General features: G+C 53.0%; 1 protein-coding gene across 11 annotated transcripts in view; it reads left to right on the plus strand.

Annotated features, from left to right (window-relative positions):
* The window catches only part of DENND2B (DENN domain containing 2B), a 175,179-nt gene that overhangs the window by 135,876 nt on the left and 13,822 nt on the right, over positions 1-25,481 (plus strand). For 5 of the 11 annotated variants that reach the window (XM_062196541.1, XM_062196543.1, XM_062196540.1 and 2 more), the window contains 9 exons: positions 3,855-5,096; positions 7,756-7,892; positions 16,539-16,684; positions 18,247-18,462; positions 19,344-19,440; positions 20,043-20,087; positions 20,985-21,169; positions 22,516-22,625; positions 22,841-22,910. In XM_062196541.1, the coding sequence (XP_062052525.1) occupies positions 3,855-5,096; positions 7,756-7,892; positions 16,539-16,684; positions 18,247-18,462; positions 19,344-19,440; positions 20,043-20,087; positions 20,985-21,169; positions 22,516-22,625; positions 22,841-22,910 (2,248 nt within the window). Of the gene's footprint in view, positions 1-3,854; positions 5,097-7,755; positions 7,893-12,324; positions 12,429-16,399; positions 16,461-16,538; positions 16,685-18,246; positions 18,463-19,343; positions 19,441-20,042; positions 20,088-20,984; positions 21,170-22,515; positions 22,626-22,840; positions 22,911-25,481 lie in introns of those variants that run through there. The other 6 variants (XM_062196546.1, XM_062196544.1, XM_062196547.1 and 3 more) reach the window with 6 other exon arrangements.

Genomic DNA, 25,481 nt, shown 5'->3' on the forward strand with positions numbered 1-25,481 from the left:
AAGGCAGAGGATTAGCCTAGTGAGCCGCGGCGCCGGCCTAGAGGTATAATCTTACCTTTCACTCCCAATCTCAGTTTGAGGAACTAGGATAGAGTAAAACCAAAGCCTGAGTGCTTTCTTTCTGTGCCAGCAGACACACTGCCTGCTGTGTAAATTCATTGTCACAAAGGACCAAGCATCATGACACCTGGCCCCTGCTGTGTCCCTCCTTGGGCCTTAATGCTTTCCAGGTGACACATTCTCCTGAGCCTTCCTTAACCTGGGAGAAGCGACTGGTGGAGGCTAATTCTTGGTATTGCAGAGGGCCTTTCCAAGGGAATGCTCCCATATCAGTGTCAGCCTATGGTAGTAAGATCGAGTCCAGACATCATGAAAGCTGGTATTTGAGGTAGTAGAATAGAGAGGCATGGGAGGACAAGGCCCAGGGCACACTATGGACAAGAACATGGCATACTACATGCCCAGTTCCATTGCTCCTAACCCTTTTAGATAAGCTTTGAGTCCCCAGGTTCCACACTGGATGGGGCAGATCAGTTGTACACAAGCCTCACCTTTCTCACTGGCACCATTTTACTATTTTAGTATAGCAGACCACCCTAAATGTTAATGACTTAAAACAATTCATTATTTCTTACATTTCTGTGGGTTTGCTGGCCAGTTCTTTGACGTGTTTCTCCTGCACCTATATATGTATCTGGGTCCAAGATGGCCTTACATGTCAGGCAGTTGGTGGCAGGCTATTACTAAGGTGCCTCAATTAGGCTCCATTCTCTCAAAGACTAGACTGATTCCTTATGTGACAGTCTTATGGTGACATTCCAAGTACAGGAAAGGAAAAAACTCCCTCACCTCCCAAGGTCTCTTGTTTAGAAAGGACTTCCATCCGTTGGTTCACCCCTCAAATGGCCGCAATGGCCAGAGCTGTGCTGTTCCGAAGCCAGTAGCCAGGTGCTTCTTCCCAGTCTCCCATGTGGGTGCAGGGACCCAAGGATTCGGGCCATCTTCTACTGCTTTCCCAGGCCACAGCAGAGAGCTGGACTGGAAGAGGAGCAGCCGGGACTAGAACCGGTGCCCATATGGGATGCTGGCGCCACAGGCGGAAAATTAGCCTGCTGCGCCACGGTGCTGGCCCCAAGAATTTTTTGTTTCTTAAAACATGTGGAAGTCCAATGGACCAGAGGTCCTCAACCATGTTTCCTTTCCATCCATGGGAGCCATGTCCCATACTCACAGAAGTAATAGTGGTTTCCTAGGCCAGTGAGTTCTCACCTTATCTCCTGTTGGGGAATCATATCTGTAGGGAAGCACATATCAGATTATCTGGAGAGTGAGGCATGTGTGGTTCAAAAAGGCTTCCCAGGAGGACCTTAGTCTCCTAAGGTGCCTGCCTGTCATTTCCCACTAGAATATAAGCTTCGTGAGGATATGAATTTTTGTCTGTTCGGTTTATTTTCTGTATCCAGCACCCAGAACAGGGCCCTAGCACCTCACAGACACTCACAACCTTTATTAAACATGTCTTCTCTCTCTTCCAGTTGAGAATATCTGAAGTAGAGTCCCTTGTGTAGCTCCGGCACTCATTTGCTTAGGGAGCAGGACTGGTAACCGTTTGCATCTATGGTTCTGTAAAGGAAATGAGAGACCTAAGGCCTGTGTCAATCAGGGCCTCACCAGGCTTGAGCCTGGCGCATTGCCCTGCCTCTGCCTCCCCTAGGGAGAGCTCTCTTCACACCTCCACACTGAGTGGAGTCCCTCTGGCCATTGGCTTGGCTGGGCACTGCATTTCTCTCATCGGTGCCCGTGTTCACGTGGGATGGCTCTTGTTTGACTTGCCCTTTTAAAAACAACTTAAGCATGTTGAGGTTTCCTGTTGATCAGGGGCAGCCAGAGGCTATGACCCAACAGGGAATTGTCAGCCAATCCCTGACTCACTCGAACTCGAGTTTTCTGTGTGTGTGAGCAAGCAGTGACAGCAGCCTGGCTCAGGGGCAGCTGGCTGCTGTCCTGTGAACGGCATGGCACTCTGGAGCCTGGGAGGCTGGACAGCCTGGTGTTGAGGGCCATGTCATTAGGGTCAGGTAGGCCTTTGCAGCTTGCAGTTCGGCAAAACCTTGCTGTCTTCCAACTAAAACTGTTTGGAAAGAACTGTGAGAGCTGACCGTGGTCACCCCCAGTAGACAACTAGGAGAGTACGCTGAGGAGGAAGCATGCTTGGGATTTTCACCAGTAAGCTCACCTGTACCTTTTCCTTTCTTTTTTTTTGTTTATCATTTACTGAGAACCTCCCCGATACTGTGTAAGAAATAACGGTCTAGGGGCTGGTGCTGTGGTGTAGCAGATAGAGCTGCCACCTGCAGTGCTGGCATCCCATATGAGTGTTAGTTCCAGTCCTGGCTGCTCCACTTCCAATCTCTCTGCTGTGGCCTGGGAAAGCAGTAGAAGATGGCCCAAGTCCTTGGGCCCCTGCACCCACGTCAGAGACCGGAAGAAGCTCTTGGCTCTTGGCTTAGAAATCGACCCATCTCTGGCCACTGCAGCTATTTGGGAAGTGAACTGGCAGAAGACTTCTCTCTCTCTCTTTGCCTTTGCCTCTCTGTAACTCTCTGCCTTTCAAAGAAATAAATCTTTTTTGTTTTTTAAATAATGGTCTAGCAGAGAAGACCATGAAGTCCCCTGACACAAATGCTGTGTTCTAGGCAAAAGTGAGCCAGCACTGTGGGGGTTCCCACTGGGCTATGTCTGGGGGCCCTGTGTGGTTCACAAAGATGACAAAGGCTACCACTTGCTCCTCAGAGACATAACATGGTGTAGTTATGTGAACCCTGTCCTGCCTTCACCACTTACCAACCAAGTGACCTTGGATGAGGTATTTAATGTTTCTATGCATTAGTGCTTTCCACCTGTAAGATGAAGATAATGGGGATGGGGGGGCAGTATTGTGGTGCAGCAGGTTAAGCTTCTGCCTATGTCACTTGCATCCCATGGTTCAAATCCCGGCTGCTCCACTTCCAGTCCAGCTCCCTGTCAGTGTGCTTGGAGAAGCAGTGGAAGATGGCCCATGAACTTGGACCTCTGCCACCCACATGGGAGACACCAGTAGAGGTTTAGGCTCCTGATTTCAGCCTGACCCATCTCTGCTGTTGTGACCATTTGGGGTGTGAACCAGCAGTTGGAAGATAAATTCCTTCTCTCTCTCTCCCCCTCTCTTACTCTCTCTCTCTCTCTTAGTCACTCTTTCAAATAAGTCTTTTTAAAAAATGAAGATAATAATACACAATGATAACCTCATAGAATTTTTGTGGGTATTAAATGGGTAAATATATGTAAAAATGTTTACTTTGAGCTGCTCCTGGAAGGTAGTGCAATCTGTATATAGATTTGGGCCTTGGAAATGTCTGATGCCTGCTAGACATGATGCCACTGCGAGAGGGTGCAGCCGCCATTGGCCTCCTTGTGGAGAGAGTGTCGAAAGCACTCTTGATAGCACGTGGCCAGTGCTGTCAGCTTGGTCACTCAGCCACAGCAGGAATATTTACACCACGGAAACTGGTGAGCACGGCCAGTCTGCACTTTCCCCAGAGAGCTGGTTGTCAGGTGTGGGCTCTCGGATGCTCCTGCTGTTCCAGAGCGGGCGTCTGTAGCAGACATCACTGAGGCCTGTGTAGGGCTCCGTCCAGGAGGCCTGCTCGGTGTGGCCTGCTGTGGTTCAGGAGCTTGTGCGGTCCTTGAGCGAGCACTGCTTGAACAGAGAACCTTTTAGCTTGAGAGTCCTTCTGAGAATAAAACATGATGCCTCTGGTTGTTGGGCCACTCACTGCCATTTGCCTCTTTTGTTTTGTTTTGTTTGTCCCTAGGTCTCAGTCAGTCTCTCCACCTCCAGTTCTCTCCCCACCGCGGAGTCCCATCTACCCCCTCAGCGATAGTGAAACCTCAGCCTGCAGGTACCCCAGCCACGTCAGCTCCAGGGTACTCATCAAGGACTGGCACCCCCGCGATCCTTCACCCCAAAATCCTCAGGATCCCTCCCCAGACACGTCACCACCCAGCTATCCCCTCAAGGCCACCAGCTTCGGTTACTTGGACAGAAGCCCTTCAGTGTGCAAGAAAGAAGACCAAAAGGGGAGTGTGCAAGGCGCAGCCAAGGATGTAGAGGGAGTAGCTGCTTGCCTCCCCCTTGCCCAGAGCACTCCATTCCTAGGGCCTGGCCCACGGAGCGTCTTGCTGACCCGCACTGGCCCCCGTGCCCACAACCTGGGCATCCGGGAGAAGATATCAGCATGGGAAGGTCGCCGCGAGGCCTCACCCAGGATGAGCATGTGTGGGGAGAAGCGGGAGGGCTCTGGCGGCGAGTGGGCGGTCAGTGAGGGCTGCCCCAGCGTGGTGCCGTCCCCCTGCAGCTCAGAGAAGACTTTTGACTTCAAGGGCCTCCGGAGGATGAGCAGGACCTTCTCCGAGTGCTCCTACCCTGAGACCGAGGAGGAGGGAGAGGCCCTCCCTGTCCGGGACTCTTCCTACCGGCTGGAGAAGCGGCCAGGCCGGAGCGAGCCCAGTGCCTTCCTCAGGGGGCATGGCAGCAGGAAAGAGAGCTCAGCAGTGCTGAGCCAGATCCAGAAAATTGAGCAGGCTCTGAAGGAGCAGCCGGGCCGGGGACTCCCCCAGCTGCCCAGCAGCTGCTACAGTGTAGACCGAGGGAAAAGGAAGACTGGAACCTTGGGCGCCCTGGGAGAGCATACAGGGAGCGGGAGTGGGAGCACCGGCAGCCGGGCAGTAGGAGTGGCAGGAGCTGGGGGGGAGGCAGGCCCACCCCTAGAAAGGGAAGGCAGTGGTTCCGCCAAGCCAGGGACCCCTGGAAATAGCCCTAGCTCCCAGCTGCTGCCGCCATCGAAGAGCTCCCCTGATCCCGCTGTGAACCCTGTCCCCAAACCCAAGCGCACCTTTGAATATGAGGCTGACAAGAACCCCAAGAGTAAGCCAAGCAATGGTCTACCTCCTTCGCCCACACCTGCTGCTCCACCCCCTTTGCCCTCCACCCCAGCCCCGCCAGTCACCCGGAGACCTAAGAAGGACATGCGCGGTCACCGCAAGTCCCAGAGCAGGTAACACATGCCCCTCCTGTGCCTCAGAGCTGGGCACGGTGGCTTTCCTTTCAGTGGAGGATGCAAAAGAAATCCATCGTATGGGTCACAGTCAGCGGTGCTTTATAAGCTCTGAGGCACTCAACACCTGTTAGGTGGTAGTTGTGGTGGTGAAAATGAGACGATTTGGCTGCTCACACAGGAAAGCTGAATGTGAGCTGGGTGAAAGCTCTTCTTCCCAGGGCCACGTCCGGAAGATAGGGTCTGAGTGTGTCTTTGGAGTGGAGCCCGGATTGTGCCCCCAGCCCCGTCAGCTTCCTTGGTCCTCCATGGGAGGGTCAGAGCCCCCTTGCTTTTAGGTAAACACTCCCTTGCAGTCTCTTGGGAGCTTAGCCTCACTACTGGCTGAGGCACCAGCACTAGAAAATTATTTCTCCAAGCAATGCATCATCTGAATACTACATTTAACATGGTAGTGTTGGCAGATTTAATAGGAGTTCCTCTTTCCTGAGGGCTTCCTGGCTATACAGGGACCATGGCCTGTATTGAGGGGATCATTGGATCCTGAAAAAGGAGACTAAAAGAACAATTCACTCGCTTCTTGGTCATCTCCAAGAATGACTTATTCCAAGCGTCCCACTGGTTTCCTAATCAGCCTTGTGTTTCCAACCCTGGACTCCCAGGGCCTTCTTCCCAGAGTGACGTGGGTGCTGGAGCTGGTAGACTTGGGGATGGCTGACAGGCTGGGAGCCAGCCTCTGTAGAAGACCTGTCTTCATACCACCTGCCTTTCTTGTCTAACCCAAAGTCAGATGGGCCTTTAGGTTTGCTTCATTTCTGGGTGTTCTGCAGTTTGTTTTCATATTCCAGGTTTCATATGGCATAGTCCAACTTATAGATAAACTTTTCTGCCATGTGCAGAAAGGAAGAAGTCCTGAAGGTTCAAGCCTCTGGGCCAGAAGAGCCCTTAACTAAGGAGTAATCAGTGCTTTGACGCTGACCCCCACCCCAAATGCTCACTGGCCCTTTAATACTTTAATACAGCCTTTCAAGAGTGTTTGCTTTGTCCTTTGCTCATGTATTTCTATAAACACCATCCAGAGCCTGCAGTGCACCAAGCCTTGTGCTGGCCGGGAGGACATAGGCAAGTAAGACGTGGTTCTTCCTTTGAAGGACTTCATGGTCTGATGCACAGATAATCACAGATACTGTGATACATGCCATGACCGTGTCCATGCAGGAGGCCACAGAGACCCAGAGGAGAGGCTCCAGATCAGATGTGAGAGGGAGGGTGTGGCTTTATATTTAATATCCTTTTTCACTTTAAAAAAAAATGCAAGCTAAATATGTCTTTTGGTATTCAACTAAAGAAAAAGAAATCTGTTTAAAAAATCTGGAGGAGAAACTGTCTGTATTAATCTTGATGAAAGACAGCAGATCAGTCCTCAGTGTGATACCTTCCTGGGAGATGGCCAAGGATAATTTGGCTGACTGTTATTTGTGTCTTTTTGCTGATGTGAGAACTACCTGCATGAGATGCTGACTCCACTGTATATGCCAATGAAAACTTGGTCTCACACCAGCGGTAGACTGTGGGCCAACATTTCAGAACTATTGGATATTTAACTACTTCTGACAATTCTGGGCTAAAGGCACGTATTGGGGAATCATCAAGGAATACGTAGTAGATGACCCATGGATATTTGGCCCCTAAAAAGTACAGAGCAAGACAAAAAAAAAAAAAAAAAAAAAAAAAAGTCCTAAAGACAGAACTCTTGAGAGCCTGGGACTTAAAGGGCAAGTGGAAAAGAAGAATATCTCATAAGGGTCTGAAAATTCACTTCCAGAGAGACAGCTGCAAAATGGAGGTGAGGGCGGGGAGAGCTCGGCGTGTGGAGAACACGAAGTGTCCGGACACTTCTGGTCCTTGACTTGCGCCCCAGGACCCTCAGGAGCTGTTGAGTACACAGAAAAGGAAGGACTGACGGAGGAGGTGTCAGCGGGTAAAGGGAGGGATCAGTCAGTGCTCTTCCTCCTCTCCTCCCGAGGTGCCTACTGGGACTGCCTTGGAGAGGGTGAGGAGTTGCCAATGAGGGCAGTATCTTTTCATGAGTAGGCAGTGCTGTGGTCCTGAACTTCTGGAGTACCAGAAGAGGTGATTGGGGGAGTGATAAGGAGCAGGCCCCTAGCTGAAGCAAAGCAGGGCCCTAGAATTGGCTTCTGGCTGCAGATTTACCCGCAGTCCCCCTCAGAAGTGGTCTGTTCTGTTTTGAGGACTCTGCCCCGCCTGTTTCAACAAACCACTCATAAAAGATCAAGCCCTGGAGTTGTAGCCTGGGGCGTCCCACCTGTCATTTAAATCTCCTCATCTGAAAAATGGCACAATACCTGGTAGCACCATTGTGAAGATGAATGAGATAATGCCTGGGAAGGTACATTCCACACAGCCTCTGACCTGCTTTCCTGGGGTTACTAGGGATAAGGTCCATCACAGGCCCCTGGGCGTGGGCCTTTGAGACCATCGCTTTCTTTGGGTGTTAAGTTCGGATCCACCCTGATGCCTTTCTCAGTGGCCTGGTTTGTGAGGAGGGCCTCTGAGCTTGACTGTTGCCATGGTCATCCCCAGCAGGGCTGCAGGGATCTGGCTCAGCGGGAATGACTCTTGCTCTTGTTATCCACAGAAAATCCTTTGAGTTTGAGGATGCATCCAGTCTCCAGTCCCTGTACCCCTCTTCTCCCACTGAGAATGGTACTGAGAGCCAACCCAAGTTTGGATCCAAAAGCACTTTAGAAGAAAATGCCTATGAAGACATTGTGGGTAAGCAGTGGCAGAGGTCCTGGGGGCAGCAGAACAGGTACACGGGGAGACAACACCCCCCAGTTTCGCCTGATTCCCTGTGGGCAGACGTGGTCCCAGCTTTGGGAGCTCCTTCTGGAAATGGGCATATGAGGAGGCCCCTCAGCAAAGAGCAGGCAGCGAGTGACTACAGTCTGGCCCTTGAATGAGCTGGGCTCCGAAGGGGAGCACATGAAGGGGGAGACTGTAACCTTCCTTTTCTTATTGGAGGCAGGCAGTCCAAAAGGCGCACTCTTCCTTAACTGTGTGTCCTTTGCAAAGCACCTCCCTGGTGCCAGGGCTCTCTGGGGACACTAATGCTAGCAGCAATAATAGTAACACTTCATAAGGTTGCCAGGGTTAAGTAAGGGAAGAGTAAGGAGCTGGCAGGTCCCATGTCTGGCGAGGGCCTGCTTCCTAGTTCAAAGGAAGCCATGAGGTGGAAAGGGCAAAGGAGTTCTCTGGGGTCGCATTTTTAGAGCTTTGTGAGGCTCTGCCTGCCCGACTTAATTACTTCCCAGAAACCCCACCTATAGATACAGATACCTAACTGGCGTTAGGTCTCAACATGTGAATTCTGGAAGGACATTCCGTCCAAAGCGCATGTTGACAAGTATCATTGTCCCCACTTCACAGATGCTGACAGAGGACAACACCCGTGGGTCACAGACATAGGCTTTATAGCAGTACACCAGGCAGCGTGAGCTTCGTGGACACATGGGTTCCCCTTGCTCACAAGTCTCACTGGGTGGTGTGGCAGAGGCCGAGGAGAGGCTGTGCACACTGTGGCCATGTCCCAGCTGAGGAGCCGTGCCTGCCCAACCTTTGCCCTCAAAGGAGATAGCATCTTTATCGTTCTGGCCAGGAAGCCAGTTCTGCCTGTCTTCCAAGGCTTCTCACTCCAGAAACAACCCTGAGAATACAGTTTGGAGCAGTCCATTCTTCTGACTGAAGTGCAAGACCCCATGGACAGCTGTCATTCAACAAGTAGAGGGACATGCTGTTAGCAAACTTGAGTTTGAGGGTCTTAGCTTGGTTATTTTGTCTTTAAAAAAATTATTGCGGCGCCGGCACACCGGGTTCTAGTCCCGGTCGGGGCACCGATCCTCTCCCGGTTGCCCCTCTTCCAGGCCAGCTCTCTGCTGTGGCCAGGGAGTGCAGTGGAGGATGGCCCAAGTGTTTGGGCTCTGCACCCCATGGGAGACCAGGAGAAGCACCTGGCTCCTGCCATCGGAACAGCGCGGTGCGCCGGCCGCAGCGCGCTACCGCGGCGGCCATTAGAGGGTGAACCAACGGCAAAGGAAGACCTTTCTCTCTGTCTCTCTCTCTCTCACTGTCCACTCTGCCTGTCAAAAAAATAAAAAAAATAAAAATAAAAAAATAAAAATAAAAAATTATTAGTGCCTACAGCACCGGCATCTTGTATGGGTGCTGGTTTGAGACCCTGCTGCTTCCACTTCTGGTCCAGCTCCCTGTTAATGCACCTGGGAAAGCGGCGAAGAATAGCCCCAGTGCTTGGGCTCCTGTACTCATGTGCAGGTCTGGGAGACCCAGATGAAGCTCCTGGCTTCTGCTTGACCCAGCCCTGGCTGTTGTAGCCATTTTGGGAGAGATCTAGTAGTTGGAAGATCTCTCTCCTACCCTCTCTGCCTCTCTCTTTCTAACTCTGCCTTTCAAATAAGTTAATAAATCTTTTCTAAAAATTCTTAATAGTTTATTAGAGAGACAGAGTGAAAGATTTTCCACGTGCTGATTCACTCCCCAAATGTCTGCAATAGCCTGGGTGGGGGTGGGGGGATTGGTGGCTGGGCCAGGCTGAAGCTGGGAGCTGGCACATGTTGGTGGCAGGAACCCAGCTGTGCCGTCACCACTGCCTCGCAGGGTTTACCTTAACAGGAAGCTGGAATCAGGAGCCAGATCTGGGGATCGAATTTAGATACTCTGGTGTGGATCGTGGGTGTTCTAACTGGCATCTTAACTGCTGGGCCGGATGGCAGCCCTGGCATTCCTCATAGTTCTGCCCTCATCCTCTTCAGTGGGGGTTTCAGTTCTGCTCAAATAGTTATTTGTCTCAGTGAAGAGGAGAGAAGCAGAGTGTTTGCCTATTGGCTTGCTCCGTGTCTGTCTTAGGCCCTGAAGCTAGAGGACATGGTCTTAGCACGTTAGAGAGAGAAGCAGCCTCAGTAGAGAGAATGCTGCAGATTGTCACAAGAATGGGATCCTATGAAGAGAGGACCGTTTGGTCCCTCATTGGCTGTGAGCCTTCCTTCCCTGGTTTTCTCCTCACAGCTGCTGGGCCAGCCTTCTGGGGAGACAGCAGCCATGCTGAGGCCCACACGGAGGGAGAGCCTGCTCTCCCGGGAATGGAGGGTGTGCAGCTGTGCATCACCCGTCAGAGCAGGCAGCTGTGGGTGTGAGAGGCCTAAGACAGCAAAAGAGTCTGGGGTGGAGCCTTTCCTTTTACCACTGGGAAAAGACAGCTTTGTATCACAGGTCTCCCAGAGCTGAGGTCAAGAGCTGTGTGCATCAGAGCCAAAGATTGAGAAGCGAGGGAGCGGTTAAGGAAGATGCCCCAACTGCAGCTTTACCCCATGAAGCCCTTACCCCTAGCTCTAGCTCACCCATCCGAGAAGCATCCAAGCTGCCCGTGTTTCTTGCCGCCTCATGCATTGTCCCAAAGTGGAAGGAAGTCTTCTCCAGTGAATGAAGAAGCAGTTCTGCTGCTCCATCCTCCCTGCCCTCTCCCATTGTGAGATACATTCCAGTTTTCTCTGGTTTGGTAGGAATTGTGATGTGGTGTGGCTGCCCAGGGCTCTTGGGAGCAACTAGCGTGGCTGCTACAGTGGCCAGAGAGGGCTGCTTCTGCTGTTCCCCCATTAGTCCAGGCCCTGCATGCTGTGGTCCTCACTGGGCCTGGGCCCCTTTCTCTAGCAGAGCCTGGGCAGCCCTGAGCCACTGCTCAGGGGTTTCAGGTGAGGGTGTGTTCTTGCATCAGCTGAACTGAAGTAGAGAAAAAGACTCTTGAGCTGCTTCTCCTAGCCTGGAGTTGACCATCTGTTTCCTGCTGTTTGGGTCGGTGTCTAGGGAGGGATGTTGGAGGCAGTGTCCTCGGCAACAGAGCTGTTCCCTGGGCCTGTTTCGGTCAGATTAGAAGGGGAAGAGCAGGCAGATGTGGCTGGGCCTGTGTTCCTTCACTCCTCAGAGAGGACTTTCTTCCGCTTCGGCTGTTGCCCGAGGAGGCGAGGAAACACAGGCGGGACTCGGATGCTTCTGAAGTGGATGAGCTAGGGCTGTAGGGGGGTGCAGCTGGAGTTGGGGCATCTTCCTTCAGTGTTCTTGTTTCTGGATGCCTGGGACGTTGCGCAGAGAAGCGAGGTGGGGAGGGTGTTGGAGGGAGGCAGGAGGTGACCCAGGCCCCTGTCTGGGAGAGTACTTTGGCTGTTTGAGCCTTGGAGGTAGGCTTTGAGAATCTAAAGTAAGGACAGTGCCCTGGGGTTTTCCTTCCTTCTTTGGACCCCCAACAGCATTTTGAATCTCTTAAGAGCTGACCAGGGAGGCTTGAGGGAAACACAAGGGAGAAGATTCACTCTAGTAGGTTCCAGTCAATTTACATCTTTATCCTTCCCCTGGAGACAGGCCCCAGAATGTGGAGTCTCTCCCCTGGCCCCAGAGGCTTCAGGTGTTCTCTGCTTGATGGGCTCCAAAGGACCAGTGGCCCTGACTTCCGCGGAGCGCTTCCTGTCCCTGCCCGGCCTGCACTCTGTGAGATGAAGTGGCTAGATTGCCCAGCCCTGAGCTGCTTCACTTCCACAGGGACAAACAGAGCTTTGCTGGGGCAAGCGACAGTGAGCCAAGGGGGAGGCAGAGAGCGCCCAGGCTGGGTCTCCGCCCTGACCACCAGCTGATCGGCCTGCCATTCCTTGGCTCTTGGAGGCTGAGGGCCGGTGGGTGCTGAGGCTAACACGTCATCCATGTCAGCAGTGGATTTGGGGAGTTTGCTGGCCCCCTGCCCACACTAGACATGGTGCCTGGGGTGCTGGGCATGGGGGATCCTTCCAAACAGACTGAGATTTATCCTGCTAATTTGCAATAGGAGGGGTTCGAAAGAAAGCTGCTGTCTTGCTGCTTCCTGGGGCTGTTAATTCTCGCGTGTCTAATTTGACATCTGCCCTTGAAGATGTGGCTATCCTGCTAAGCCTTAGACTTGCATTCTGAGCCTGACACTTAAAAATGTGCAGCATTTTTAGGGAGTTATGTGGAGTGGCCTCGGCGCCTGACCAAGGAGCCTGAGCTACATTCCTGCAGAGATTCCCACTCCCATCAGCTAGCTCGGGCTGACGGAGAGTTTCCAGGAACTTTCGTGGGATGCAAACCGGGGACCGGGCCAGTGTACTGCAAAGCCTGTCAAGCTTCCACTCTCTGCTTTCTTCTCTCCCTCACCCCCAGGCTGGGAAACAGTCAGGCACAGAGGGTATCTACCAGGATGGAGGTTGCCGCAGGAAACCAAGCTGCTAAGAGGTGCCGCCCAGGGAAGGGGGCCGGGGCTGTTGGGAAATGGGGTCAAGGCTTGGAGGGTGGGTGACAGCTGGCCCAGGAGAGTTGGGCCCTGAGCCTGGCTCATTCTCCGCTGTGTGAGGGGGGAGGAAAAACTGAGAACCAGGACAGCAAGCAGCTGATTGGAACTAGAGTCCCAGGGAGGGAAGCTGCAGACCCTAGGCCCTAGCCACGGGTGTGGCCCAGGAAGCTGGGACTCCTTTGGAGAAATTATCAGTTTCTCTCTCTCTCTCTCTCTCTCTCTCTCTCTCTCTCTCTCTCTCTCTCTCCTTCCCTAACTGGTTCTTCCAGTTGTGGGGTAGGGATGGGGGGGTGGTGGTGAGAGGGTGTTGCTGTGTGGTTACCAGGAGTGATGGGGAGGAGTGGGGGCAGGGCCCAGTGGGAGGATCCCAGGCTGTTTGGGCCCTGGCAGGCCTCACAGAAGAGTGCAGAGCTGACATTCTTGGTGATGCCCTTGCCCCTTATCTCATCAGCAAAGCTGGGAAAGGTTGAGACCTCTGGCTTCCCCTGCTGGGCTGGGTGAGATGGCCAGGCCTCCTGGGAAGAGGCTGTGGGACAGACTATTCTGAGGAAGCTGTGTGGTCAGGAATTCAGGTGAAAGTCTTGCAGTCTGCCAGGCTTCCTGTCTCCCCTCCGTGCCCCTGCTAACCTGTCACTGGCTTCTCCACTTGGCTGCAGCATGTTCAGCCTCCTTGGAGCTCTGTTCCCCAGTAGGCGATTCCGAGTCCTGTCGCCAGCTTTCCTGCTCTCCCCACTCTGAGCCATTGCTTTGGTGTTCATTTCCTCCAGCAGGTTTTATTTAGTGGCTCTAGGACTCAGAATCTGCTTGGCTTCTACACATCCTCACCCCATGGGCACCCTGACTGCCTGGAGAGGTATCTGATAGACAGCTCCGTAGGGTGGTCAGGAATGGCCTCGGAAGCTGGGGCGGGGGGGTAGGTGGAATAGGTCTGTGAGGATCCAGGCTGGGGCTGACGCCAGCATCAGTTCCTGTAGGAGTGATTAATGGCTTGGTTACATCAGAGAGGTGTTAAATGTTGCTGGAGAAAGAAGAGGCTGGCATTAGGTCTGAATAGGAGGAGCTGGCACTTGAGACCCTCCTGAAATCGGGTTCCTCGAGGGAGGCAAGACTGGCCTTGGGAACATGGTGTTTCCAGCTGTTTTGTTCCCGGGTGGTCACTGATAGACAGCAAACTGGACATTTCTGTCTTCTCTGGGCCTCAGTGTCCTGCATCTTTTTCCTGGAGCTGTAGATTTTGTATCAGTATTTAAAAATTCTGATTCTGGGGCCGGTGCTGTGGCCTGAAGTGCCGACATCCCATATGGGCGCCAGTTCAAGACCCGGCTGCTCCTCTTCCAATCCAGCTCTCTGCTATGGCCTGGGAAAGCAGTAGAGGATGGCCCAAGTCCTTGGGCCCCTGCACCCGCACAGGAGACCAGGAAGAAGCTCCTGACTCCTGGCTTCGGATTGGCGCAGCTCCAGCTATTGCGGTCATTTGGGGAGTGAACCAATGGATGGAAGACCTTTCTCTCTCTCTCTCTGCCTCTCCTCTCTGACTTTCAAATAAATAAGTAAATCTTTAAAAAAAACTCTGATTCTGGGGAATGAAGGAATGAGCAAGAAGAAGGGACAGAGAAAAGGGTAGAAGAACAAAGGGTTAGCCTTGGGACTCATGTCAGAGTGCTCAGAGCTGTTAGGAAGTTTGGAAATATCTATCGAAAGCAGTGGTTGCTAGTAGGAGCCAATGCCTGCCTGCCTGCCTGCCTGCCTGCCTGCCTTTTTCCTTCCTTATGTCCTTTCTGCCTCCTTCCTGTCCTTGGATCTGTCCCGAAGGGGGCATTTGTCAGTGTCTGCATACATGTGTGGTTGTTACAGCTGAGGAAATGCTAATGTCAGCTAGCATGTTGGGTGGGCAAGACAGTCCACCACAGCAAGCATTATCTGAGCCCAAATGTCCAAAGTTTGGAGAAACCCTGATCTAGAGGGATTGAGACTGGTCTTCCTGCGGGGTTGTGGAACGATGACAAGGACTCTGGCTGGTTTTGCAGCCCAAGGCCGTTCAGATTTGATGCACTTAGAATAAATGTTCTCCCTTCTGCGAGCTGAATGCTGCGGTTCTAGTCCTGCTTTCCAGGATCGAGAAGTCAGTCACAGCCTTCTCCTGTTCTTAATCCCCCTCTCCACCTCACCCCTGCAGGATGTGTGTTGGCGAGGAACCAAGAAGGAGGGAATCCATCAGTTCCTCCCTGAGTGCCCCGCAGTGGGGTGGGCCGGAGAAAACCTGCAGGGGGGTGCCAGGTTTCATCCTTGGCTTCTTAAGGCAGGGCCTGCAATGCAGACCAGTCATTTTAATAGCATGACTGTTACAGGAAGGTCTGCTGCATTGCTGGGGACTCTGCTTGGTGTTGGGAATCACTTAATCCAGCCCCAAATCCTTTCCCAACCCAACTTTGACTCATACGTTTACAGAGATCTGTATTGCCCCCACTGCAGTCTATCTAGCTGGGACTGACCCCTCCCTCTGTGAAGGCATTTCCTAAGTTCATTGTGGTTTTCTATGGCAGTAGTAAGATGCCGTAATTTGGGGGAACCTCATCTTAGGAAATTGAGGAATCTGGAAGCATACAGGGATTAGCTTTTCTTCAGCACCCTATCTAGGAAAGCTGACACTCTGAGCAGCCTTGTTTATTCTCTAGCCCTACAGCTTGCTATTCTGCCTGCTCCCTGAGGAGTGGGATCTAAACTCCCCTGGGTTGCAGGGCACAGCCAGGTCTCTGTAGGCTGCTGTGGGGCTCAGTGATCACGCACACCTGAGTTCTGCCGCTGAAGGGAGAGAGGCTACCTGCATGCCTCTCTCACCAGCTTTGCTCACCTCAGCAGAGCCTCATTCTGTCACTGGTACCCAGGTCCCAAGTCCAGAACAGCGATGCTGGAACTGGGGGAAGGATTTGGAAAAACAAGGGCGAGGGAAGCAGAGGGCTCTGTTCACTCAGGGTCCCCAGTGGGCCTCGTTGCCACCTTGGTTCTGCTGCCAGGACTGATCCAGGACTGGACTGGCTCATGGTTGACTGTGTTTTAGAGATGTCTGGGTATATGGTGGAGGGGAAAGGGCAGGAGGGTATAGCCTGTGGGAGGGATGTCCCTCAAAATCTGCTCTGTAAGGGCAAGCATGGTGTTGTGGACGTTTCTGAGGTTTTCTGGTGGTGCCAATACAGTGCCCACTGGCAGGAATTTTAGCAGAGCAGGAACTCTCCCCACCCCCGCTCCTTGGCCCAGACTCCTTCCAAGCCTTTCACACCTCCGTGTGTCACAGCAGGAGAGTTTATTCTAAAAGGGGAGTTGGGATGGTTCTCTTTTTGCTGAGTACAGCCGCAGCTGAAATAGACTGACACTGTAGCCAGATTGATTAAATAAGTAGTTACTGAGCACAAGCTACTTGCTAAGCACTGTTCTGGTTCCGGGGTTGCCCCAATGAACAAGGACAAAAATCTCTGTCCTAAAGGACATATTGAACAGTGACACAGGTGACAGGGAGGCCTAGTCAAGCCCTGTTCCCTAGAGGTCTTTGAATTCCTGCTTGCCTACCTTCAGAAGTGGGACCCCACTGAGAGCCCACAGAGAGCTGGAAGAGGGCCAGCCGTGTGACCTCTGAACACCGTTCCTACCTTGAGCTCCCTGTCTCTGGGGCGTCACAGCAGAGGGACTGGAGCCAAGTAAAGGCTTTGGGGGTCGGCTTTGTCCTCCCGCTGGGCACAGGCAGGGGTGGCTGAGCCAGTCTTGTGCAATCCCTGAATTTATAAAGCAGAGGCCAGACAAGGCTGAGCTGAGCTGAGCTCAACTGGAGGTGGGGGCGCTCAGCTCCTGGACTTGGAGCCAGGAGTCGTTTGTAGCCTTCCCACTGCAGACGGGCAGCTGCATGACTCATGAGCTGCAGGGGCCAGGCAGAAGCCATTCTCTTTGGTTCAGAAGAATTCTGCTTGTTTATTTGTGTGCGGGTGTGTGTGTGTGTGCACGCGTGCTCTTGTGTTTCCTTCTTCCTTTCTCCCCCTTCTCTAACTCTTCCTCCTCTGCAGGAGATCTGCCCAAGGAGAATCCGTATGAGGATGTGGACTTAAAGAGCCGAAGAGCCCGAAAATCCCAGCAGCTGTCTGAGAACTCGCTGGACTCTTTGCACAGGATGTGGAGTCCTCAGGACAGGAAGTACAATCCACCCACACAGGTAATGCAGTCCTGACGTGGGCCGCTTGGGTCCACACGAGGGCCTTGTCGGGGCCCGTGTGCTCAGATGTAGGCCCAGCTTTCACCCTGGCTTTCTCCCTCACCAGTGCTTGGCAGAGGAGGCCACCTCAGGAAAGAGCTGTGGACTCAGGGACATCTGCCATGTGGACAGTCGAGACGTGCTCTTAGGGGCATCCTGTTCCATCTGCTTGTGCTCCTACCTGAGCTCTGAGCTGTACAGCTAGGCCAGGAGCCCCTGTACCTCCTGTCTCATTACTGCTTCTCCCCCTCTGTGAGCAGCAGGAAGACAGGGCTCTGGTTGGGATTCTGCAACTTAGAAATTATCTCAGTGTCAGCAGTTGGCGGTTGGCTGTAGGCCCAAGCCAGATTTGGAGAACCAAACAGGTGCCTACAACACCTGGAGCCACTGTTGTGTGAAGGCGTCTGAATATGTGGGATATGGACTGAGCCAGGCAGAACAAAAGGAAATGTCAAAGAAGGCTTGGGGATTTCAGTTCATTCTGGTTTTGTCCAGTGTGACAGGAGGCAGAAGGAAGTAATTCTAATTTTCCATGTGGATGAGGGCCCTGGATAGTTTATTACAATGGTCAGAATATATGAAAATTATTTCTGATGCCTTTGGAATACTGTGATGGCTTTTATAAAAGATTTACCCTTTGTTAGAATTGAAACAGGCAGGGTCTTCCTCTCTTGGACAACCCCCCTCCTGACTCTGCAGCAGGAGGTTTCTGACTTCAACAAATCTTGATTTGCTCATACAAAAAATTTTTAAAAATGAAAGACTTTAAACAGGCTTTCCTTGAATGTGTATCCACCAGACTGAGGGGTGGAAAGAGGATATTGGGGGCTGGGAAGGAAGCAGGATTTGCTGCCGAGTGAGGTGAGGCAGTTGCAGATCCAGGCAGTGTGTGGGCATCTGCAGGAATTGCCTTCCTGCCCAGCAGTGAGCGGGACCCGCCACAAGTAGAGTCAAGGGTGACAGAAAATGGTTGAGGGCTGGGGCTGGGGACAGCCCAGGACCTCATGGTCAGGGGGCCAGTTGAGTATGAGGCCTGCCCTGCCCAGTATCTGCCTTGCCAAGAGCCCAGAGTCCTTGTGCTCTCCCTGGAAGAAGTGAGTCAGGCCAGGCTGCCTGGATCACCCAGACAAGCAGGCTGGTAGGTGAGTGATGGCCTCTGATAGCCAAAATCTTTTAGGACTAGTTCCACTGTCCGGGCTCGGGAATCCTTGTCTCAGAGTTGAGGAGGAGCCCTCAGAATTCCCGCTCGCCTTTGGTTTCCACTCAGGTGAGAGGCACAGGTTCTGAGCCTCTGCTGTCTCTCTTTCTGGCATATGTAGCTTCTTTTGGAGAAGGTAGCTAATCTAGCCCTGATTAACAGCTCAGGTCTTAAAAGAGGAAACCGTGGTCAATGGGGATCCAGGACAGGATGTGAGGGTGCCAGGGATTGCCAGCCCATGGTTTCTGTGTCCGAGTCCCAGCCGAGGGTTCTGGTGAAGGTATCCATGGCTAGCTCCTCTGTCGCATCCTCTTTCCCATGCCAGCTCTCCCTGAAACCCAGCAGCCAGTCCCTACGCAGTGGGAACTGGTCGGAAAGGAAGAGCCACCGGCTGCCACGATTACCCAAGAGACACAGCCATGACGACATGCTGCTGCTGGCTCAGCTGAGCCTGCCGTCTTCACCCTCCAGCTTCAATGAGGACAGCCTGAGCACCACCAGCGAGCTACTGTCCAGCCGCCGCGCCCGCCGCATTCCCAAGGTAGCCTCCTAGAGGGAGCCCACAGGGACTGGGCAGGTGGGCAGGCAGCCAGCCAGCTTGCTCTTCCGGCCCCTTCCTTCCGTCCCCCGCTAATCTGTGCTGCTTCCTCAATTCCTTTTGAGTGAAGTCGAGGTCCATGCACTGGCCTCTTTTTAGTCTGGTTAATTCCCTTTTCTTACCAATAAAGATGCATCAACTCACTGTTGGTACTCAGACGTTAGAGGAAGGAGGAAAGACTGGCTGAGACTCCTTGTTAGCATGTGCAGTGTATAAATGTTGGAGTCTTTGTGCACACACAAACATTTCCAGGCTTTCAGGGAGCTAGGACTCAGCCATGGTCTTCCTTTCTGTGACTCCTAGAATCGAAGAGTTTTCAGCAATGATTTGCACACATGGGCAGCCAGGTCCAAACCCCCAGCCCAAAGCAGCAGGATTTCGCCAAGTGGTATTTATAGCCTGCAAACAATGCTTGGGTATATTGGGAATTTAGCTTCTTCCTGTCAGGGCCCCAGGTTATGGGCCAGAGGGGAAAGGCTACAATCCTTGTTCCTGTTATTGCATCTGAGAAGCTCTTTGTCTCAGTTGGTTCAATGACTCCTGAGTCCCAGGAGCTCCCATCCTGTCTAGTTTGATCACAGTTCCTTCCTCTGGGGAGCTAAGTTTAGTGTCCTTGTCTTGGGGCAGGAGACAACTCCTAGGGGACCAGGCAGATGAAGGGCTACCAGGCATGGCAGACAGCTCAGTAGGAGGACCAGTGTTAGGCCCATTGGAGTGGGATGCAGAAAACTGGCACCAGTAAGTGAGGGAAAGGATGGGCAAATCTACCTAGCTGGAGCAGCCGGTGTCAGGGTTTCCTTACCTTCCCTACTTTTCTCACACAGCTTGTTCAGAGAATTAACTCCATCTACAGTGCCAAGAGGGGAAAGAAGAGGTTAAAAAAGCTCTCTATGTCCAGCATTGAGACAGCGTCACTGAGAGGTAGGCCTTAATGCCTGACCTGGTTCCGGTGTCTAGGGCCCTGGAGGGGGTGTGGCATGCACCAGCCTCAGTCTCTGTTTCCGTGAGCCAGACCTAGGGTCCTTCTGCCATCCAGGAGGGTGGAGCCATTCCAGAAAATAGCCACACAGGAGGGAGGGCAAGAAGGGGAAGAAAGCTCTGGGATGAGTTCCTTCGGGCGTTAGGCAATGGGGCCTCGGGTAGGGAGGTGGGTTTGGAACTCTGCTTCTGGCGAAAGGAGAGGCCAGGCTTACTGAGCACAGTGGCCTATTTCCCATTTCATATGTTGGCCTCCAAGAGGCAAGGCTCTTGTGTTCCAGGCCTGTAGGCCCCCCTGCTGGCTTAGCTCCCCACCAAATCAGGCCTGGATAAGGGTTTCTATATAGAGTAGCACCCACAGGCTGAGCTCTGAGGGACCCTGGCCCCAGCTCACTCAGCCCCTGCCCACAGATGCCTGAGTGTGGGCCCGTGGCAGCCCAGGCTGGGTACAGATCCATCCCTTTGAGAAGAGTTGGGAGGGACACAGAGGACGCAGGCTGTGGGCAGTGGCTCATCTGTGTGCACTCCTGCTGTTGCTTTTCCAGATGAGAATAGCGAGAGCGAGAGCGACTCTGACGACAGGTTCAAAGGTGAGGCCTGGCTCCCCAAGACCATGCAACCCCTTCCCAGCTTTGGCTGCAGGGAGTCAGCCTGCCCTTCCGCTGTGTGTGCAGTTCCAGTGTGGAACAGCAACAGGCAAGGTACCAGGCCTACAGAACAGAGAGCTAGCTGTAGGGAAGTCCATTCTTACAGATGTGTGAGCTCAGCCCTACAAAGTTAACCTCACCTGTCTCCCTTTGCCAAAGTGAAGGCAAGTGACCCTGGGAATTGGGTGCTCAGCTTGCTTGGTCAGTGTAAACCTAGAGGGTCAGAGATGGGCTCAGATTAAAATCACCCATTCTGTAGACTGAGGAAACTGGTCCTGTGGAGGCCCTGAGGCCACCTGTCACCCAACCCTATAGAAGAGATGGTCCCCTCCCTGGAAAGGTTCTGCAACCTTCACGTTCCGTGGGCTCTGGGCATGTGTCTGCCAGGAAGCCCTGTCTGGACCATTCTGGATGATTCATGTGGGAGCTTGCTCCCTCCTCTACTGGTCCCTAGGCAAGTGGGCAAGTGGTCTTTGAACTGGGGGGCAGAGGGGAAGGGCCCAAGGTCAGGGACTCTGATAGGAGCCTTTGAATGAAGCTTTCACAGGTGTTCATATTATCTGGCTCTATTGGCACTGGGATAGGGTAGGTACCAATGACTCATCCCTGGGCTTTCCTGCCCTGGGCAGTCCTTGTGGCCCTGGCTCAACCCTCAGCAGCTCCAGAGGGCCAGGCTATTGGCGTCTTGGTTAAGGACCTAGCTGGGGAACGGGGTCACATGAGGTTCACATGCTTAGAGGTGATCCACAGAGAGAAGGCCATGGGTCAGGGTAGAGGGGGCTCATGTGAGTCCTGAGAGGGGCCAGCCTGCTTGTCCCCTGATGTATGACCTGCCCCCAGCCCACACGCAGCGCCTGGTCCACATCCAGTCGATGCTGAAACGCGCGCCCAGCTATCGGACCCTGGAGCTGGAACTGCTTGAGTGGCAGGAACGGGAGCTCTTTGAGTACTTTGTGGTGGTGTCCCTCAGGAAGAAGCCATCGCGAAACACCTACCTCCCGGAGGTCTCCTACCAGTTTCCCAAGGTGAGACCACCTCTCCCCACCCCACCCTCCCTCCTCTGCCAGGCCCCTCTGTCCCAGCTGCTCACCCACCTCCCATAGCCCTGAGCCTGCCTCCTCCCAGCGGAAGGGCAAATGGAATGGTAGGTGTGGGCCGGTGCTCTTTCCGAGGAGAAGGGCTTGAAAGCACCTGTCAGTGTGCTTCCCATAAAATCCAGGTTGTTTCCAAGGACTGTAGGGTCCAGGGATGGGCCCCAGCTACTTCTCCCATCTTCACCACTTTATTGAGATGGAAATCACATACTCTACAGTTTGCCCACTTAAAGTTTAAAATTCAGTGGTTTGTAGTATATTGGCACTGTAATCAATTTCACATTTTTATCATCCCTAAAATAAACCCAGTACCCGTGAGTAGTCACTCACCCTTTCTCCTACCTACCTTATCTTTCTTTCTTTCTATTTTTATAAGGATTTATTTTATTTTTTGAAAGGCAGAGTTACAGAGGGAGAGACAGACAAAGAGGTCTTCCACCTGCTGGTTCACTCCCCCAATGGCTGCAGTGGCCGGTACTGGGCCAGGCTGAAGCCAGGAGCCAGGAGCTTCTTCCGGGTCTCCCACGTGGGTGCAGGGGCCCAAGTACTTGGGCCATCTTCCACTGCTTTCCCAGGTGCATTAACAAGGAGCTGGATGGGAAGTAGAACAGCCGGGACTTGAACTGGAGACCATAAAGGATGCAGGCATTACAAGCAACAGCTTAACCCTCTACTCCACAATGCCAGCCACAATCCTCCTGTGTTCATCACCAGCCAGCCTGGCCTTTCTCTCTCTCTCTCTCTCTCTCTCTCTCTCTCTCTCTCTCTCTCTGCCATTACCTCTGCCTGCAGTGTTCTTTCTCGAGCTCTTCATTGGGCTGCTGGCTCTTCCTTATTTACATTCTCTGCTCAAGCAGTGCCTGTCCAGGGATGTCTTTCCTAATGCCTGAACATAGCCCCTGTCCTGCCCAGTCCTCTCTGTCACATCAGCTGTTCATTTCCGTTGTGGCCCCTGTGAAATGCTGTTGCCGTTTTCCCCGTCTCCTGACCAGAAGGAGCAGGGTCTGGGACCTTGTCTGCTTTGTTTGCTGCTGATCCCTGCAGCACACAGTCCAGTGTCAGATGCCGTATCTGAGTGCTCAGTAGGCACTCACTGAATGAATGAGTGATGACTCCACCCACACTCAGACCTATGTGAGAAGCAGGAGTGGGAAGGGTGGCTGAGAAGCATGCCTGTTGGCAGGATGTATCTAGGGTTCCTGGGAGGAGACTGTACCTTTGCCCTAGGTTTCAGGTGATCTTTTGGTTGCCTCTACCCACGTTCCTCTTCTCTGCAGCTGGACCGACCCACCAAGCAGATGCGGGAGGCAGAGGAAAGGCTCAAAGCCATTCCCCAGTTTTGCTTCCCAGATGCCAAGGATTGGCTGCCTGTGTCCGAGTACAGCAGGTAAGATCTGGCCTGGCCTGGCTGGATGGAGGAAAGGGGCTTAGCCTTCAGACCTCCACAGTGGTGGGCAACTGAGCGGGGCCTACCCAAGTCCCAGCCCACTCTCCTACAGCAACCTGGTCTTCATCCAACCCCTGAGGTTACAGTTGCTATTCTTGGGACTGCTTCCTGGGTCCTCTGAGACCTCCCTGATTCCAGGCCTCTCCCTGTTCCAGTGAGACCTTTTCTTTCGTGCTAACCGGAGAAGACGGCAGCAGACGCTTTGGCTACTGCAGGCGCTTACTGGTGAGCGGTCCCATTGGGTCCCCGGGGCTAGACCAGGGTGTGTGTGTGTGTGTGTGTGTGTGCTCACGCATGTGCACACCCTTCTGCAATGTCAACTTTTGTGAAATCCCGTGTTCTGCTCCCTGAGGCCATCCAGTGACCCTTCAGGTTGGCCCCCAGGATCCAAGAGTATTTCCAGTAAGAGGAAGGAGTGGATCAACTTCTACTGGGTTATCCTATCTTTTTAACCTTTCTATACTTTTTCTTTTCATTCATCTTCTTTGGGATCATGGGCTCTGGCTGCAGGGTCCTACCACCCCAGCAGTATGTATTTATGCATCAGATTGGCAGCTGACCTTCCTCACCTCCATAGCTGGCCAGCCTGATCTGAGGAGGAGACCTGTCCTGGTCTCACAAGGTTGGAGGCTGAGCAGGGACAGACGAGTACCTTCTTGGGGATTCTGGGAGAGACACCTTGAACTTAAGGGAAAGGGATTCAGTTTTGAATATAAAGCTATTTTGTGAGGAGAGAGTCCTTCTTCATCTCGCTTCCCTAGAAAATAGATGGAGGTCGAGTCCCAGAGCTGGGGGAGGGTGCAGCCCTGTTGCACTCTCCCCTGGAGGGCCCTGGCTGGTTGATGGTGTTTTAGGGCTTCCAGGTCCTAATGCAAGAAGACCTCTCCAGACACCAGACTAGGGGTAGATAAGGAGAATCCTAAAAGAAGGATTCTGCGTCACAGATTCATTCATTCAGGAACACAGCTCCTGCTGAGGGTCAGGCCCCACACTGAAGGCACGTTAGGATGAGTTCACCACAGATCCCACCATTAAGGACGTGGAGGAGGTTGGACTTTGAACAGAGAAGGGAAGGGTTGAGAGTAAACTTCTGTAAAAGGCCTATCATGTTTCAAGCAAGGTGCTCAAGTGCGTCTTTCCTTTATTTCTCACAGTAGCCCAAAGGGTTTTATTTTCCCCAATCTATGAATCAGGGAATTGAGACTCAGAGGTTCAGTGACTTGCCCAAGGTCACACAACCAGTGAGGGACAGAGTCAGCACTGACTTCAAGTCCTTTATTACCAATAGCACAAACGCTGGTCTGAGGAGAAAGGAATATAGAATGCCCAGTCCATGCAGCCAAGGGAATGTGGAGCAGTCCCAGATGCCAGATGGGGAGCAGAGCAGAGGCCAGCCCGCGTCGGGTCCCCTGGGCCTGCAGAGGAGCGCGTTCCCAATGCTGCCTTCCTTGAGCAGCGATGGAGAGGAGCTGCTCCTTTGCAGTGGGCCTGCTGCCCCCAGGGAGGAGCGTGTTTGTCCTGGCGCTGTCAGAGAAGGCCTGGGCTGGGTCCCTGCCAAGGGGGCTGGCACTAGCTCGGCATTCCTGCAGATTGGACACAATGATTCTAACCCAAATCCCACATACTTGATTTAATCACTTGGGCTTTAGGAGAGGCGGGGGAGAGGGAAAGAGAGAGAAGTGCGTTTCAGGCCTAATATGGACAAAAACAGATTTCTGCCTTCTCTTTAGATTCGTGACGTGTGGCCAGCAGGTTTGGAGACTGAAATAGCCCCATCTGCATTTGCTTAGCAGCCTGCATGAGGGGCCAGCACCTGCTGCTCTGCTCTCTCCCCACTCAGCCTTGCTGGGCCTCTAGGCGCCCTCCTGCCCCCGCCCCAGCCCCTTTGTGGAGAGAGTACTCCAGTGGATTCACCCAGCCTGCACTGGAGGTCTCCAGGCCTCGGCAGCCCGCTGTTGACAACACCTTCTCCAGTTGCCCACCTTTTCCATCCTTTTTTCCCACTGTTCTTCTGTACTCCGTAGCATCCCTCTGTCCTGTGTTTTTGTGTCCCTTTCCCTTCCTTCCTATCAGAGAGCAGCCTGCTTGGAGGCCAGACTGTAAAAGCAGAGGCCAAAACAGACTCCTGCCTCCATGACCATGGCTTCCAGATCCATGACCTCAGACAACAGCTTGGAATTTTTTTTTTTTTTTTTTTTTTTTTTTTGACAGGCAGAGTGGACAGTGAGAGAGAGAGACAGAAAGGTCTTCCTTTGCCGTTGGTTCACCCTCCAATGACCGCCGTGGCCAGCGTGTTGCGGCCGGCACACCGCGCTGATCCGAAGGCAGGAGCCAGGTGCTTCTCCTGGTCTCCCATGGGGTGCAGGGCCCAAGCACTTGGGCCATCCTCCACTGCACTCCCAGGCCACAGCAGAGAGCTGGCCTGGAAGAGGGGCAACCGGGACAGAATCGGTGCCCTGACCGGGACTAGAACCCGGTGTGCCGGTGCTGCAAGGCGGAGGATTAGCCTATTGAGCCGTGGTGCCGGCCCAGCTTGGAATTTTTTAAACTCAGTTGCCTCATCTGTAAGATGGGGATAATAATGTCTATCGTTCGGTTTTTTGTTTGGCTTTTTGTTTTTGTAAATTACCAAACCCAGGACTCAGATGTAGTAAACTTGTGAATAGTAATTCTGTCCCCTTGTCTGTTTTCAGTTTGCCCTCTTAGGCTGGGGTTGGATCAGAGAAGGGGAAAAAAAAGCAACTGAGAAAGGGGATATTTTAGACTCTTCCCCTGTGGAGGGCACAAGACCGCACA

The sequence above is a fragment of the Lepus europaeus genome, chromosome 7 (assembly GCF_033115175.1).
Source record: "Lepus europaeus isolate LE1 chromosome 7, mLepTim1.pri, whole genome shotgun sequence".
In the NCBI taxonomy this organism is placed as follows: Eukaryota; Metazoa; Chordata; class Mammalia; order Lagomorpha; family Leporidae; genus Lepus; species Lepus europaeus.